Source organism: Artibeus jamaicensis, unplaced genomic scaffold (assembly GCF_021234435.1).
Source record: "Artibeus jamaicensis isolate MK-2021 breed Jamaican fruit bat unplaced genomic scaffold, CSHL_Jam_final scaffold_612, whole genome shotgun sequence".
Classification (NCBI taxonomy): domain Eukaryota; kingdom Metazoa; phylum Chordata; class Mammalia; order Chiroptera; family Phyllostomidae; genus Artibeus; species Artibeus jamaicensis.
Window position 1 is genome coordinate 593,663 of NW_026522049.1, and position 14,982 is coordinate 608,644.

General features: G+C 47.2%; 1 protein-coding gene across 1 annotated transcript; it reads left to right on the forward strand.

Annotated features, from left to right (window-relative positions):
* The first annotated feature begins 144 nt into the window (after nt 1-144).
* Nucleotides 145-10,668, forward strand: FBXO22 (F-box protein 22). Its single transcript, XM_037155941.2, has 7 exons — nt 145-373; nt 491-629; nt 3,376-3,463; nt 4,193-4,288; nt 5,766-5,930; nt 7,621-7,786; nt 10,079-10,668. The coding sequence occupies exons 1-7, from the start codon at nt 231-233 to the stop codon at nt 10,494-10,496; spliced, it is 1,215 nt and encodes a 404-aa protein (XP_037011836.2). The 5' UTR covers nt 145-230; the 3' UTR covers nt 10,497-10,668.
* The last annotated feature ends 4,314 nt before the right edge of the window (nt 10,669-14,982 follow it).

Here is a 14,982-nt window from a genome sequence, read left to right on the forward strand (position 1 = left end):
GCAGCGCCAGGGCCAGCACCAGAAGCGGAGGCGCTGCTGTGAGTGTGGGACTGACAGCGGACTTAAGAACTTCCGGGAGGTCTAGGTCCCAGCAACTCGCGCCGGAAGCCAGTTTCCGGAAGTCCCAGGCACCGGAAGTGGCGCGCCTGCGCAGAGCTCGCTGGCGGGGATCGGTGCCGCTTCCCAACCCCACTGAGCGGTGGTCCAGCTGCCCGGACAGGCGGGGAAGAATGGAGCGGGTGGACGGCGGCGGTGGGGCCGATCGCGGCGCCTCAGCAGACCCACGGAGCGCCTTCGTGCTGAGTAACCTGGCGGAAGTGGTGGAGCGAGTGCTCAGCTTCCTGCCCGCCAAGGCGCTGCTGCGGGTGGCCGGGTGAGGAGAGGCGGCGGGCTGGCCGGGGTTTGTCCCGCAGGGTGTGCGGGCGGGGGGTCGGGCAGTGAGAGGGAAGGAAGGACGCCTGCTCACAGCCCTTTGTGGTCGCGCCCCCAGCGTGAGCCGCCTGTGGAGGGAGAGCGTGCGCAGGGTGCTGCGGGCCCAGCGCGGGGTGGCCTGGATCGCGGCGGGCCCGGTGGACGGCGGCCACCCGCAGGAGCACTGCCTGGTCCGCGTGGCAGCCCGGGAGCTCGAGGCAAGTGAGACGGGTGTGCGCACTGGCCTCTGCCGGGTGGGTGGGTCAGCCTTTGAGAGGTTGGTCTGTTTTGATCCCAGTTTCACGCGTGGGCTTTATCTGTATAGGTTGGGGAGCATTTTCTCATGTTGTGAAAAGATGGGAAATGTCAGGTTTCATGACTGTATTGTAAGGATGTGCCATGATTATATTTGGCCAGTCCTCTAATGTTGGGCACTTTATGTATCCAGGTTTCTACTATTGTGATAATTCTATGCAGAACCTTTCCTTTACCTGCTTCGGTTGAAGCTAGTATGGTCATTGTTTTGCAGGGAAGGCAACTAGGTCTCTTTAGCTTAGTGTCACATAAAAAGGCCAAGAATTAATCTTGAACCCCAATATTTCAAACCTTGATGCCGTTCTCTTTTGTGGTGTATCTCTGGGCCCCACTTGTGAAAGATGGGCATCACCTGGGCAGTTGAAAACTTGAACTGAGGAGGGGTCAGAGAGGTAGCCTCCTGAGCACAGGTGACAGTGAGGCTGTGGTATCTCACTGGTCAGTGGGGGGAGCCATTGGAGAGGGATTTGCCAACACCAAGCTCCTTCATTTCCCTAGACTTTAGCTCGCATTACCCACAGACACGGATGTAGCATAGCCACTGCATTAGTTTGACAGTAAAGTCAGGGAATTATTACCACAGATATCTTTCTCCTGTCTGAGCCTCCTGTTCCATTCATATTTTGCCAGTCTTCCCAGTGACATCCTTCAAAGCAAAAGGATTTAGTTTACAATTTTATGTTCATTTATTTGTCCTGTTTTTAAGTCTTTGATCTGGAACCGTTTCTCCAGCTTTCCTTGATTTCCACAACTTGGACATGTGTGTAAGTTACAAGCCAGTTAGTTTGTAAAGCATATGATGTATTTTAGGTTTGGATTATGTACCTTTGGCTGTAATGTTCCAAGTGATGCTGTTCTCTTTTCATTGCAGCCTACTAGCCTCATATGGTTTCCATCGGGCCCATCTCTGGTGATATTACGTTTGATTTTTTTTCCTAACATGGTATCAGCCGGGTGTCGCTACTATAAAATTACTCGTTTCCACTGTGGTAAATATTTGGTGGGGAGATACTTTGAAACTATGTTAATATCCTCTTCCAATGTATTCATTTATTTACTTTTGTCTGTGTAGCTTCCTAGTCTCTTATTAACTTTTTTATTAAAAAATATTCTAAGTTTCCACTAAAATTTTTATGGAACATCTTGCCATTTGGAACTTCTGGATAATGGAACCGGGTTCCAGTTGTCTTCCTCTGTGCTGTGAGAACATCTCTTGGTGAGGATTGTCATTGCCCAGGCTTCTGGTGAGAACTGGGAAGGGCAATTCAGCAACTGCTCTTTAGTGGGTACCAGAAAAGAGAGAATTATAAAGCCTCAGCGCCAGACCTCCCGTCTTTAAGAATAGGAAGCCTAAGGCCTAAACACTTTCTAGGGTCATTGTGCGGGTTTATGACAGTCGGCATGAACGCCTAAATCTTTAAAAATTTCTCTCCTTTCCTCTCTGCAGCAGGTACCACAAACTCAAATGGCTCCAAAGTTAGGCAGGTGTCTCTGGTGAGCCAGGTGTCTCCTTGCGACAGTGGAGGGAGCTCGCCTCTGTGTAGCCCCGGGCAAGGGGAATGCACGTGGTCTGTGGCCAAAACGTCCAGTTTTTCGGGAGAGTCTGGAACTCCACATGTTATGTGAATATGCTGTGGAAGTTGAAATGTTACATTGCATTCTGGGAAGATGCCTTGTATAGTGGGGACACTGTATCCCTGTGTTTTACACTGCCCTGAGGCTGAGACACAGCAGTGTCACTGTGTCTCAGCATCTTTCATGAGTTTATCTCAATGGAATCTAACATGAGACATCTTATGTACCCTCAAAATGTAATGGATAAGCATTTTCCATGTAATTAACATTGAGACTTTGCTATATGGTAACTACCTCATTCCATCGTGATAGTCGGATGTCTTTGAAAACAACCAGCTTTGAAGGAAACATATATTCACCCTTTTCATTTAATTCAGCCACTTTACCACTGTCTGTGAGGTTTAGTGGGAAACATGAGCTCGAACATACCCAGCTCCTCAGTGGCGCATCACTGGGATGTAAGCATAAGGCACGGGAGGCCCAGTCCTAGGGGGCCGAGGAAAGGGCTTTGTGGAAGAGGAGGCACGTAAGTTGTGTCTTGGGGGACAAGATATTAACTCAAGTGGGAAAGGAAGAGAGCCGCAGAAGAATATGTACAGCAGTTTGTGTGTGTGTATGAGAGAGATCATAAGCAAAAGACCCCTGTAGGAACATGGCCGGAGTGAAGGAATATTTAATTTGATGGGCAAGGCGATGAGTAGTGTGATCACTGGCACTTTCCCTCCTTTGCTGAGCTGTTTCTGTTACTGTAATGCCTGTTCAGGTAAAGCCACAGGCTTTTTTTTTCTTTCTGGTACTTATTTCCTTAAAAGCTTACATTATTATGAAAATAAACTTCTTTGGTAAGTCTGGAATGAGTTTGGCTTGAAGAAATAATAGATGTTTAACAAATAAATGAACTGAAAAGGAAAGAGTGGGAGTGAGACATTGAGAAGTGCAGGGACTCGGAATAGGCCGGCCTTGACCTCCTGAAGGAGGGCAGGGCAGCCGTCAGGTGAACCCTGCAAGACTCCCAGGGACCGCAGAAGCACTCAGATTCCTGTGATCTAATTCCAGTTACTCTTTTCTTTACAGAATGTTCACATCTTACCACAGACGGTTCTTTACATGGCTGATTCTGACACTTTCATTAGCCTGGAAGAGTGTCGAGGCCACAAGAGAGGCGAGTATCAAAAGAAAAAATTTGGGGTGTTTTTGTTTCCTTCTGTACCATCTGTTTGGCGTTAAATATGGTCCTCATCCTGAGGGTGACTTTCTGAGGCTCTGGGCCTCCCCTCTGTAGAATGCACAGATATGTTGTCTCTGAAGCTTGAAGAGCTCTTTGCTTCAAGTTGTGGCTTCTGAATCTTGCAGTACAATTGAAGCAATTTCTTTAGAAAGGTATTTTTCTCACTTTGAAATACTTTCCTTCTCCAGGCCCTTCTTTTTATTATTATAACAGGATGTATATCTTTGGCTGTTCTCGCCTTGCTTGGCAGTGGATAACGGGGACCTGCACACTGCAGGTGTTGGACTGAGGCAGTGGGTTATCGTCCGGTTGGACCCCAGGGGGGGCTGTTTCCGCAGCTTTAATCACAGCTGACCAGAGAGGTACCATAGCAAGTCTAAAATTTCGCTGCTGCAGCAAAGTCTGACGTCACTGGAGCGAAAGCTGTATGTGAACAAAGCAGAAAGACCCGCTGGTGATGCTAACAGGTCAAGTTTAGGATTAAAATGTAAAACAGGCCCCAAACAGGAACACAGTTGTTTTCCTCAAAGTTTTTCAACTTCCGTATGAAGCGTTCCGGTGTAAAATGACTTACACGCTATTCAGTGCTTGCTTTTCCCACCACACCATCAGACGTGAGCTTGCCCGGGTGACATCTGACACTGTTGCACTGTGTCCTTACAGCAAGGAAAAGAACGACAATGGACACGGCGTTGGCCCTGGAGAGGCTGTTCCCGGAGCAGTGCCAAGTCCTGGGGATCGTGACCCCAGGGATTGTAGGTGAGAGCAAGGCCCCGGGATGATTTCCTGCCTGGCATTTATATTTTTGGCCATGTGAAACGCATTGGTGGCAGTCCCTGCAATCGTGGTGTCATATCCCTGGGCTGTCTCTCCACCCCAGCTGTCCCGAGTATCTTCCCAGGAGCCGTGCACGAGGAGGAAACGGTTGCCTTCTGCCCCTCTGCAAACCAGCGCTGGTGAGCATGCGCACAGTCACTGCCTCTGCTGAGTGAGGGCAGGGGCTGCCCCTGGAACTGCTGTTTCTCTGCTTGGCTGCCACTTTCGAGTTGGTCGCATAAGCAGTGCCATTTTCCCAGTTTGCTGCTCTGAATTTTTGCTGGTTTTTATGGTTCGATTGTTTTCTCTAGTTAAGGGGAGAGAGACGCTCTGTTGAGGCAGTGACAGGGGAGTGGTTCAGCCACTTGGTCTGGAATCTGGCCCCACTGATGCTTTCTGTGTGGACTGCACAGGACCAGCCCCCACGGGGTGCCAGCCAGGCCCCCACCTGGCTGATGAGGGCAGTAGGTAGTACTGTCCTCAGATGGTACAATGAGTTAACGCATGGAAGGCACTTAGAGCACAGGCGTGCAGTCAGCAGTGAGTAAATGTTGGGTATTATCTTTGTTCCACTCAGTAGTAATCCCTAGTGGTCATTACTGATCTTTACTGGGAGACTTTTAACCTCAACTTCAGTCATGTCCAGTGAAATACAAAGGAGTTCAGGTATTTACAAATGAATCACGGTACTTGATCAGACCCTGTGCTTCCATCAACTCCCCACATTGGGGGATAGGACTTCATGTACATTTTTTGGGGGGGGGGATACAATTTTGATTATGACACCTTCCTTTAAAATTCACAACGTATTACACGCATATTTCCATGTCAATAAATATATCATTCTTAATGGCTGCATGTGATTATATAAATGTAACTTCTAATCTAAATATCATTTTAATCAAAATGTAGGACATTTTGACATTTCTATTATTAAAATTTTTCTGCTAAAAGTATTTGTATGTGTGTGAGTGTATGTATATGTATGTTCAAGACAAAATTTTTAAAGTGGGACTGTTGTGAAAAAGTATTTATTTACCACCCTGCCAAATTTTTATATAGAAAACTTAAACCTATAGAAAAGTTGAAAGAATAATAGTACATTAAATGCCCACGTACCTTTCATCTCATACCCTTTTTAAAAGAGTCACTGTTTTAAAAAACTGTGCCCCATTTGTTTGTTGTGTCTTCGTTTGTAGACGCATTTCTTACTGAGTCATTGTAGAGCACCTTGCAGACATCATGACTGTACCGCCCAAAACCTGGAAGCTGAAAACTTGGGTGGCGGCCTGTGAGCCTGCTGGCTGGCTGGTCGGCCGGGGACACGGCGTGTGCTCTGTGATGGGAACTTTCGGTTTTGTTCTTTGAACCTTTGGTTTTTATTGCACCCGTTCACCAAACTGCTTCACTTTTTTCCTAGTGACGCCAATGGGACCGGGTAGCAGTCGGCCTCAGGAAATAGAAATTGGAGAATCTGGCTTTGCTCTACTCTTCCCTCAGATTGAGGGAATAAAAATACAACCCTTTCATTTCATTAAGGATCCAAAGAACTTAACACTAGAAAGACGCCGCCTCACCGAAGCAGGTAAGTTACTGTTCTTTACTGTAATTCCCACCCTGTTGATTGATTGCACGGAACTGGAGCTGTGGGTTGTTCAGACAAGCAGTGAAAGGCGGGTGCAGTGCAGTTCGGGTTTGAGAAAAGGTGTAGGTGAAGGCAGACTGTCGAGCAAGGGTTTACGAGGACCTGTCACTCAGGGAGCGTGGCTGAAGCAGGCAGGTCATGGGGTTCGTTTGGAAGAGTGAAAGGACTGGCTTGGGGTGTAAGCTCTGATGGCAAAGCTTCACTTCACACAGTAGCAGCGAACTGGTTACTCTGGTGAGAAAGGCCGTGTTATGGCCTCTCGTCCGTATCTGCAAATGAAATGGTTGCCGTTAAATCATTAAAAATCACTGTTGGCATAAAAAATCCTCGGTAGTTACCCCCTCATCTATGTACAGGTCAGCTCGCCTGCAGAGATAAGACCCCGTTGTTTGAAATGACTATGAATTCAGCAAGAATCAAAAACTGTGGCCGCAAAGGGAGCATTTGTGAATGGCCAGCATTTCCCGAGGCCTAAGCCAGGCACCGCACCACAGGCTGCTTCTAGTCTTCACAACAGCTTTGCTGGGGGAATTGATTGGGCTGTGTTGTTGATGAGGACTCAGAGTCAGCGGGAGTGGGCAGTGAAGTATCTTAGAGCATGCACTGGTAGCCGTGTTGCGCAAGCCGCCCCCACAGCCACGGGGGCAAACTCCTCTCAGGAAAACCTCCACGTGAGCCAGAGTTATGTGTAGAGGCAACTAGGGTTTCAGGATCAAGTGTGGCTGGGTAGCCGAGCCAGGGTGACTTTGTCGTGTCCTCGTGAGACTTGATGTTGGGAGACTAGCTGGGTGGAGCCGACAATGTTCAGCTCCATCTGCCTTTAGAATCGGTCACGTGGTTAGAAAGTCATTGGTCTGAAGTTGAGGCCACAGATGCGGTTGGAGCCGTCGGCCCGCTGCCTGGCGTCTGTCTGTGTCGGCTGCTGCCGAAGGCTGGGTAAACCCATGCAGGGCAGCGCAGTACAGATTATGGAAAGGATTTCGGCAGCAAAGTCAGCACAGCAAACGAAGAAGAGAGGCAGGTTGATGCTGACAGGAGAATGGCTGCGTTCAGTGGGCTCATGATACAGAAATTCTCGATTAATTTTGCTTAGTGATCTCCCATCAAGATCCGTAATTATAACTTCCAGGACCCTCTTCCAAATCAGGTCCCAGTCCAGGTACTCGATGAGGATTTGTTTTGGGGGAACCACCATTCAGACCACTCCAGATTAGTGCCTTTTTTTTTCCATTTCCGTGGGTCTCAGGCTGCCGCTGCTGCTCACTCTGTTCTGTGTGAAGCAGGGTCGCTTTTGTCCCAGGCGGGGCCTGGGAGGACGTGGCCTGCCCCCTGGGTGCCGCTCGGTGACTGGCTGCTTCCTTATGTGTGTAGGGTGTTGACTCTGCTATTTTCAAACAGCCATTTAGTTTTTTTCAATGGGGAAAAACTGGAGCAAAGATTTTGACTTGCATTCAGGTTTGTAGAAAATGGGAAATTCGACAGCTTAAGCACCAAGTTGCATGTAACTGGAAGTGCAGGTTTTAACAGTAACATTTTACTTTCAAAATGTGGAAGGTAAAGTTTTAATCCGGTAAATTTGAAGTTCCTGTTTTGAGGCCGTGTCTCCTTGCTATTCCTCCTTGCCCTGCAGGCCTCCTCGAAAACCCTGAGCTCCGAGTGGTCCTGGTGTTCGGCTACAACTGCTGCAGGGTGGGCGCCAGCGACTACCTGCAGCGAGTCATCGGCACTTTCAGTGACATGAACGTCATCGTGGCTGGCGGCCAGGTGGACAACCTGGCCTCGCTGACCTCCGAAAAGTATGTCCGTGCTCGGAGGGGCGCATCCTCAGGGTTTCGTCACCGTGGTTCTTTTTAAAAATAACTTTGCAGACTTGTTAACCAAGCCGTTTGCTCCAAGTTGGGGTGGGGCCAGTCCTGGAGGGGCTCCCTCACCGCAGTTGCTCACAGCTGGAGGACGAAATGCACATGCGTCGTCCCTGAAGAACTTCCTCTCGGTGGGACTCGTGCGCTCTCAGAAGTGATGTTTAGCCTTGTCTACAAAGGTCCCGCTCTGCCTCCGTGTGACCTGCGTGTCACTTCCTCTCCAGTTCTGTCAAAGAGCAGATCTCAGGGTCAAGCTTCTCAGAGCCTCTGATGTGCTTAGTGCTTCTGGAATCTTGTAGAGGGGGAGGAACGTTACCCGTGGCCATCCTCCAATCTGGCCGTAAAACCGTTGTTTACATGGAGCCTCTGCAGGCCCACCTGGGCCACTGGGCACAGGCGTTTGGAATTCTGTACTAGATCTTTTGAACGGCTTTGTCACACACAACAATTGTGTATTTAAGGCTCTGCTTTCAAAGATAAAAAAAAAATTGCTCTTTTGTCACTGTTCCTTTCCCATTTTGAATGAACGTATGTAGTGTTTTCAGGTTGAGGTACTTAAGTGAACAGAAATATCAACTGTCTCCAAAAGCAAGGAGGTGACACTCCTACCCCCAGACGTGCCCTGCAAACCCCCGAGCCTGGTTCTCACTGTCTGTGTTAGTGTTTCGCCCCTAGAGTAGCGACGTGGAGCATGGTTGGGGCTCAGCCTCTCTCGGGGCTGTGTCAGTCACCCCAGGTGTGATGTCGCACCCAGCCCGCCCTTGGCCTCCACTTGGGTTAGAGAAAGCAAATAGCTAAGTCGGGTCCCTGGACTGTCGTCAGGGAGGAAGGAAGGGAGGCCAACTGCACTGAGCTCCAAGCACTACTCTGCCTCGTGCACCTGCCGTGGGGAGTGTCCCTCACAGGACATGTCGGTGTGGTCTTCATCCTGGGTCAGTGTACACGAGAAGCTGTTTGCATAAGTCAGTGCAGTGTCCTAAGGGTGTTTAGATATGCTCCTGCTCCCACCCCCCAAAAAAGGTAGTTCAGTGACTTCAAGGCAAGAGATTCACGGCACACAGGCAGTCGTGCGCCGGAGAGGAACTGTGGCGACGTCAGAGGAGCCACAGGAGCCTCGGGAAGGTGGCTTCTGCCCCTGAGAACTGGCTTTGCCACTAGCCCGGCTTTACTGAAATAGTCATTTAAGCTTTTTCAGTCGTAGTTTCTTGTCAGTCCAGTGACTCTTGCTCAATTCATAACCTCTGATGTTGGTAAACATGACAAAAGTGTAAGGTCCATGTTTTCCCCCCGTGGGTGTTCACTGTATTATGCTTTGTCATCGTAGTGAGACTGCTTTTATTTTTTTTAAATTAAGAATGACATATTTCATTGAAAAGTATCAGGCAAATACAAACAAAAAAAGGAAGTATGTTTTAACCTTCAGATTAAGCTGAATTTTAGGCTGAAAACAATAAACAAGACCCAGCAATGTAATTGTATTTCTTTATGGACCCAACAACATAAAGCTAGAAATATCCTCCATGATTGAATAGCTGAGGTGGGAGAAAGCATCAAAGATGTAAATAACCCCACCAGGCTTCATGTGCTAGACACCACGGTGTATGCCGGTGAAGTTGTAACGTGACTTTTAAGGAAGTGAGCAAGGTAGGAAGGAGACGCCTCTGAACACTCAGGACTGGTTTCGGAAATCTCCATGGAGTTGCATTTACCCCTTCATATCTGTGACTGAAAGACTAGGGCTTTACTTGCCCACGAAGGTGCGGTCTGCATCCCTTTAGTGTGTTCATTTCAGTGGTGTCACGTCCACCCCTCGTCCCACTCGGACTGGAACGTGAGCCACAGACCCAGTGAGGGCCACTGAAGGCAGCAGCTCCCAACCAGTGAATCAGGGGGGTTTTTCTTTTCTTTTTTTTTTTTTTTTTAAAGATTTTATTTATTTATCTTTAGAGGGGAAGGGAAGGAGAGAAAGGGAGAGAAACATCAATGTATGGTTGCCTTTTGTGCATCCCCTGCTGGGAATTGGCCTGCAGGGAACTGGCTTGCAACCCAGGTATGTGCCCTGACTGGGAATCGAACCGCGATTGTCTGGTTCGCAGGCCCGCGCTCAATCCACTGAGCTACACCAGCCAGGTTAGGGGGGGTTTTCTTTTGTTTTACACGTTAAAATTTTAATTTTGTTTTTTTTGCTTCATGATAAATTGGCGCTCTTCTACTTGACTGTTCCAGGCACCCTCTCAACATCGATGCCACCGGGGTGGTCGGGCTGTCGTTTAGCGGCCCGCGGATCCAGAGTGCCACCGTGCTCCTCAACGAGGATGTCAGCGACGAGAAGACAGCCGAGGCGGCCATGCAGCGCCTCAAAGCAGCCGGCATCCCTGAGCGCAACACCGTCGGCTTCATGTTCGCGTGCGTGGGCAGGGGCTTTCAGTACTACAGGGCCAAGGGGAACGTGGAGGCCGACGCGTTCAGAAAGTTCTTCCCCGGGGTTCCTTTGTTTGGCTTCTTTGGAAACGGAGAAATTGGATGTGATCGCATAGTCACCGGGAACTTTGTCTTGAAGAAGTGTAACGAGGTAAAGGACGATGACTTGTTTCATAGCTACACAACAGTAATGGCGCTGATTCATCTCGGGTCGCCGAAATAAAGCCGCCCCGGAAGGGGCTTTCATAGCACACGACCTTGGGGTTCTGCCTTTCCAGGAAATGGAGACTTGGGATGTATGTATTTCAAACAAAAATAGCTTTACATGTATTTGTTTTGTAGCTTTGATGCTCTAAAGATTTCTTTGGGGTAGTTTTAATATAATGGAAGGACAACCATGTGTGTGTGACTTCATGCAGAATGAGGGCTGGGAGCTTTTGCACGAGGCACAAGCAAACCGATCATGGCTATCGCACCAGGTTCTGCAGCTGCTGTGTGCGTGATTTTAACCTGCCTTCCGAAGAGGAGGGTGAACGGACGGTTCATAGAAGGATGGCGACTGCAGGCATTCCGTGACTACCTCAGCATTGTTAGGTAATCTTTTAGCAGAATCATGAAGAAATTCTCCTCCCTTAATAAAGGAGGAAAATATTCAGATGGCTTGAGAAATCTTTCTCCGCTTTACAATGTTACCAATTTTTTCAGAAACTGTAATGAAATTATTACTGACTTTTTACTTCTTTGATAAATATGGAAGACCTATTTTTGTTGGGGTTCTCTACAGTTGCTTAGTGAAATAAATTGCCAAGATTAATAAGCAGTATTTTATTCTTCTATAAGGAAAACCATTTTCCTTTTCCCTGCGACCATGTTACAAGACAGGAATGAACACTGGTGTGGCCTAAGCCACTTTCCCCTGGGCTTTCGTCGCAGGACGACTGGTGCCAGCATTTGCTCCCCGACCTGGTGCGATGCAGCTGCTGTGCGACACCTCTGGTGTAGTTCTCAGTGGCTTTCACAGGAAGGTAGAAAATTTGTAAGGTAAGTGACATCAAATGTGTCGACATTCCTGCTTTTCTGTTCTTAAGCACTCCCTATTTTTGCCTCGAAAGATTTTTCTCTTCCTGTTTATGCACATGATAAAGATACTTCAAAGTTTCTTTTGTCTTATAGTTCCCCTCGATCTTAGTTCCTGAAGAAACTCCAAAAACAGTCCAATGGTAACAGAACGTTTAATCTGTGCACAGTAGTATGCAGCCATTTTTATGTAGCTATTAACTTTTTATTATGTAACACTGGTACCTGCTGCCAAGTAGACGATGCCTCAGAATTTGAGTCCTTGGCTGTGCTTACATAGCACAGAAAGAAAACACTTTGTAAATTATTTTGGTTCTGATGTTAACCAAAGTTGGTTAAATTGTAGAGGAAAAACGAATTTTAAAAATGAAAATAAAGAAAAAATATGAGCCAGGGGATGGAGTGGATTACAATGTTTTGTCACTGACATGAAAAGCTCTGCAGGTTCCTAACATTTGATGTTAGCAGAGGGCTCCTGTTTTATAGTTGCGCCTTGGGGGCTTGTTAGGAATAGCAAATTCATTACGCCATCAGGCTGTGACCTTGGCGTATGGAATAGGAGGAGAACTTGACCCAGCAGAAATCAGAGCAGTACAGGAAGTCCTCCCTTAACGGTGTCAATAGGTTCTTAGAACCACGGTGAAATGACAAGTAATGAACCCAGTTTCACCACAGGCTACTTGATATAAACAGAGTTGAGCTCTTACGGCAGCTCATCGGGTTGTAACAGGATGACAGCAAATGCTACAGTGTTGCTTGAAGGCCTGTGTCCCTGCTGAGAACAAAGGTCGCCCAGAAAGGGGAGTCATAATTTAACCAAAGTTACAATGAAATAATCTATTACAATTTTGGAAGGCTTGTTTTAAATAAAAGCGATCATTAAAGGAATAGTTACTGTTTCAGCTAGAAACACAAGTACATTTCTAGAAGTGGCAACTGGTGTAGCCATTTGTAAAAATGGTCACAAGAAAAAATTGACAAGAGCACAAAATGAGAAGATGCACCTTTGGTGTCTTCACACACTGAGTGGCTGCCGCCTGGGTGGTCAGGTTGACAGGATGGCTTGTTTAATCAAGACTCTGGATGGAGCGTTGTTCTTGATTAGTGTGTTCATTTCAGTAGGGTCATGTCCATCCCTTGTCCCACTCGGACTGGAAGGTGGGCCGCAAACTGCTGAGTGAGGGCCGCTAAAGGCAGCAGCTCCCAGCCAGTGAATCAGGAGGATTTTTCTTTTGTTTTACCCGCTAGCTTGTGGGCTCCATTCCCAGTCAGGGCATGGATGATCCCTGGTCCAGGCACATAAAAGAAGCAGTCCATGTTTCTCTCTCTTCCTTCCTCTCTAAGAGCAATGATAAAAAATGTCCTCAGGTGAGGATAAAAAAATACATAAATGTATATACATTAATTTCCTTGATACTCTTTCAAAGCAAAACCTTTCTGCAGCTGCAGTTTGTTTATAAAAGGAATCTATTTCCATTCCCTTGATCCAAAAAGAACGAAACTCCTTGTGAGTGAGCAGCAATCCAAGGAAGTGAAGGAAAGGCAGGCTTTGAGAGTCAAACGCAGAAGTGGACACTGCACAGTGATATAACAACTCATCACCGTCTGTGGGCCACTGTAATGCAGAGGGTCCGGCAGGCTGGGTCACCACTGTAGTCCCCTCAACTAGCAAACGCACCAACTTCTCAGCCTAATAAGAGAGGCCAGATAGCAAGTTTTATCATTTATTAATATTGCAAACAACACAATGAACATGTGAAGAATGTAAAATAAATGTTTATGGAAAAGTTTTTGACAAAACTTTTATCACTTTATGCGCACTCTGCAGATTACATTGGCAGCACCATAAGTTACATTTTAATGGACACAAGACTGTAAATTAGGGAAGTGCAACCATGCGGCCCAACACAAGATCCTAAATTCTCGTAAAACATTAGATGTTTTTGTAATTATGTATCACAGTGTATTTAATATGTGGCCCAAGACAACTCTTCTTCCTGTGTGGTCCAGAGACACCAGAAGGTTGGACACCCCTGCTGTGAATCCTCTTGATTGGAACTTTGTAGATGAAATTTTGAGATGAGCAACTTGATTTCATTTGTAGAGACTGGGTGTGGGTCTGCTTAATAAAACCCCCCCAAAACCCCAACAGAACAAGCGTCAGTGGTTACATCCTTGTTTAATGAATGAAACTAATACCTATGTAAAGAATGTGTTCCCTGAGTTGTTCTTCATGCAGGCATTTGCAAGGCATGTTATTTTTGTCTTATGTTTATCCATTTTGCCCTACAGTACACCTGAGACAGGTGACAGGAATGAATATACGCTACTAGAAAATAGAAAATGTTGGCAGGAGCCAATAAAACTCATTTAAGATTTTGGTTCCAAGAGTGTACGGAGCGTTTCCATTTCATAAACAGGTTGTATAAAAAGTTATTGTTCTCTATTGACTCATCGCAGCCTGCAAACAAGGCAGGATTCATAATGACAGGAAACTGGAGGGAAATCTGTTCATTGATTTTAAGTGCAGATGATCAGAATGAGAATTTTCAGACCATTTTCTTAACATTTACACAGTTTCCCAGTCTGACTAACCAAAATTCAGTCACTACACGTGTGTCTGAAACACTCTCTCTGAGGCCCTGTCGTGATGTGAGAAAGACAGACGCTTTAGTGACACCAGCAAAACGGCGGACTGGGACACTCCAGAACACAGACCCAAGTGGGCCACGGTGGGAACCAACTCTGCAGAGCTCAGGAAAAGAGGTTTACTGCACCCCAGAGAGGGCCCAGTGAAGAAAAACTACTTTCAAGAGCATGAGAAAGTTTTGTGACTTTTCACTCACCCTTCCCCCAGTGCAGCGGTGATCTTATTCTTAAAAGTGGCAGATGCCTGATTCCCAGTTTCCTCTCAAACCAGAGGAGGCAGAATAGACTTCATTCGCAAATGAGTGTGTCTGTCTTTCCTAATCTAGGGGATAGCTGAAGGACTGACCTAAGTGCTCATCTTTGTCTTGCATACCTTGGAGAAAGGGGTGGGCACTGCTTATAAAAGCTGCAAGGTGACTACAAACTCACGGACCTGGGGCAAGAGGTTATGGGTGGAGACATAAAATATGAAGCTCAGAGGGAGACGCTGGGGTGAGACAGGTTGGTCCAGGTGAGAGGCAGCTCGTCTGCCAGGCTGACTTATTGGACTGCCTTGGCCCTCTGGAGGTGGCCCTTCCTGACAGTAAAAAGGACAGAAATCGGGTAAGTGCAAAAGTGGAGTGAAAAGTTCAACTTGACTATTTGGAGGTTCATTTTCTCCTCCACAACCACCTGGCATGGCCAGGGCTGCCCTACAAGGCGGCCCATCAATTAACCAATCTGCCGGGCGGACAGGGCACCTCTGGGGACTTCATGCGCTTGTGGTGCCACTTAGTCTTCTCTTTGAAGGCAGCAGAGATGCTGTAATTTGGTGTAATGTGTTCGTGCTGTTGCTAAAGAGATCAGGTTTCATTACTTGGAACCCTTATGTGACTTGGGTCGCTTTTTGGTCAACTGTTCTTTGCACGCCAGGATTCCACGTTCACAAGTCTCTGTGACCACCTAGTGTGTGTTCGATGATTAGTGGTCAGAGTTATGGTTCC

Bases quoted from the DNA above. Each gene is read 5' to 3' on its own strand.
- FBXO22 (XM_037155941.2), top strand. From the start codon at position 231: ATGGAGCGGGTGGACGGCGGCGGTGGGGCCGATCGCGGCGCCTCAGCA. The intron at 630-3,375 runs GCAAGTGAGACG...TTTTCTTTACAG, and splicing joins TGGCAGCCCGGGAGCTCGAG to AATGTTCACATCTTACCACA. The intron at 4,289-5,765 runs GTGAGAGCAAGG...CTTTTTTCCTAG, and splicing joins CGTGACCCCAGGGATTGTAG to TGACGCCAATGGGACCGGGT.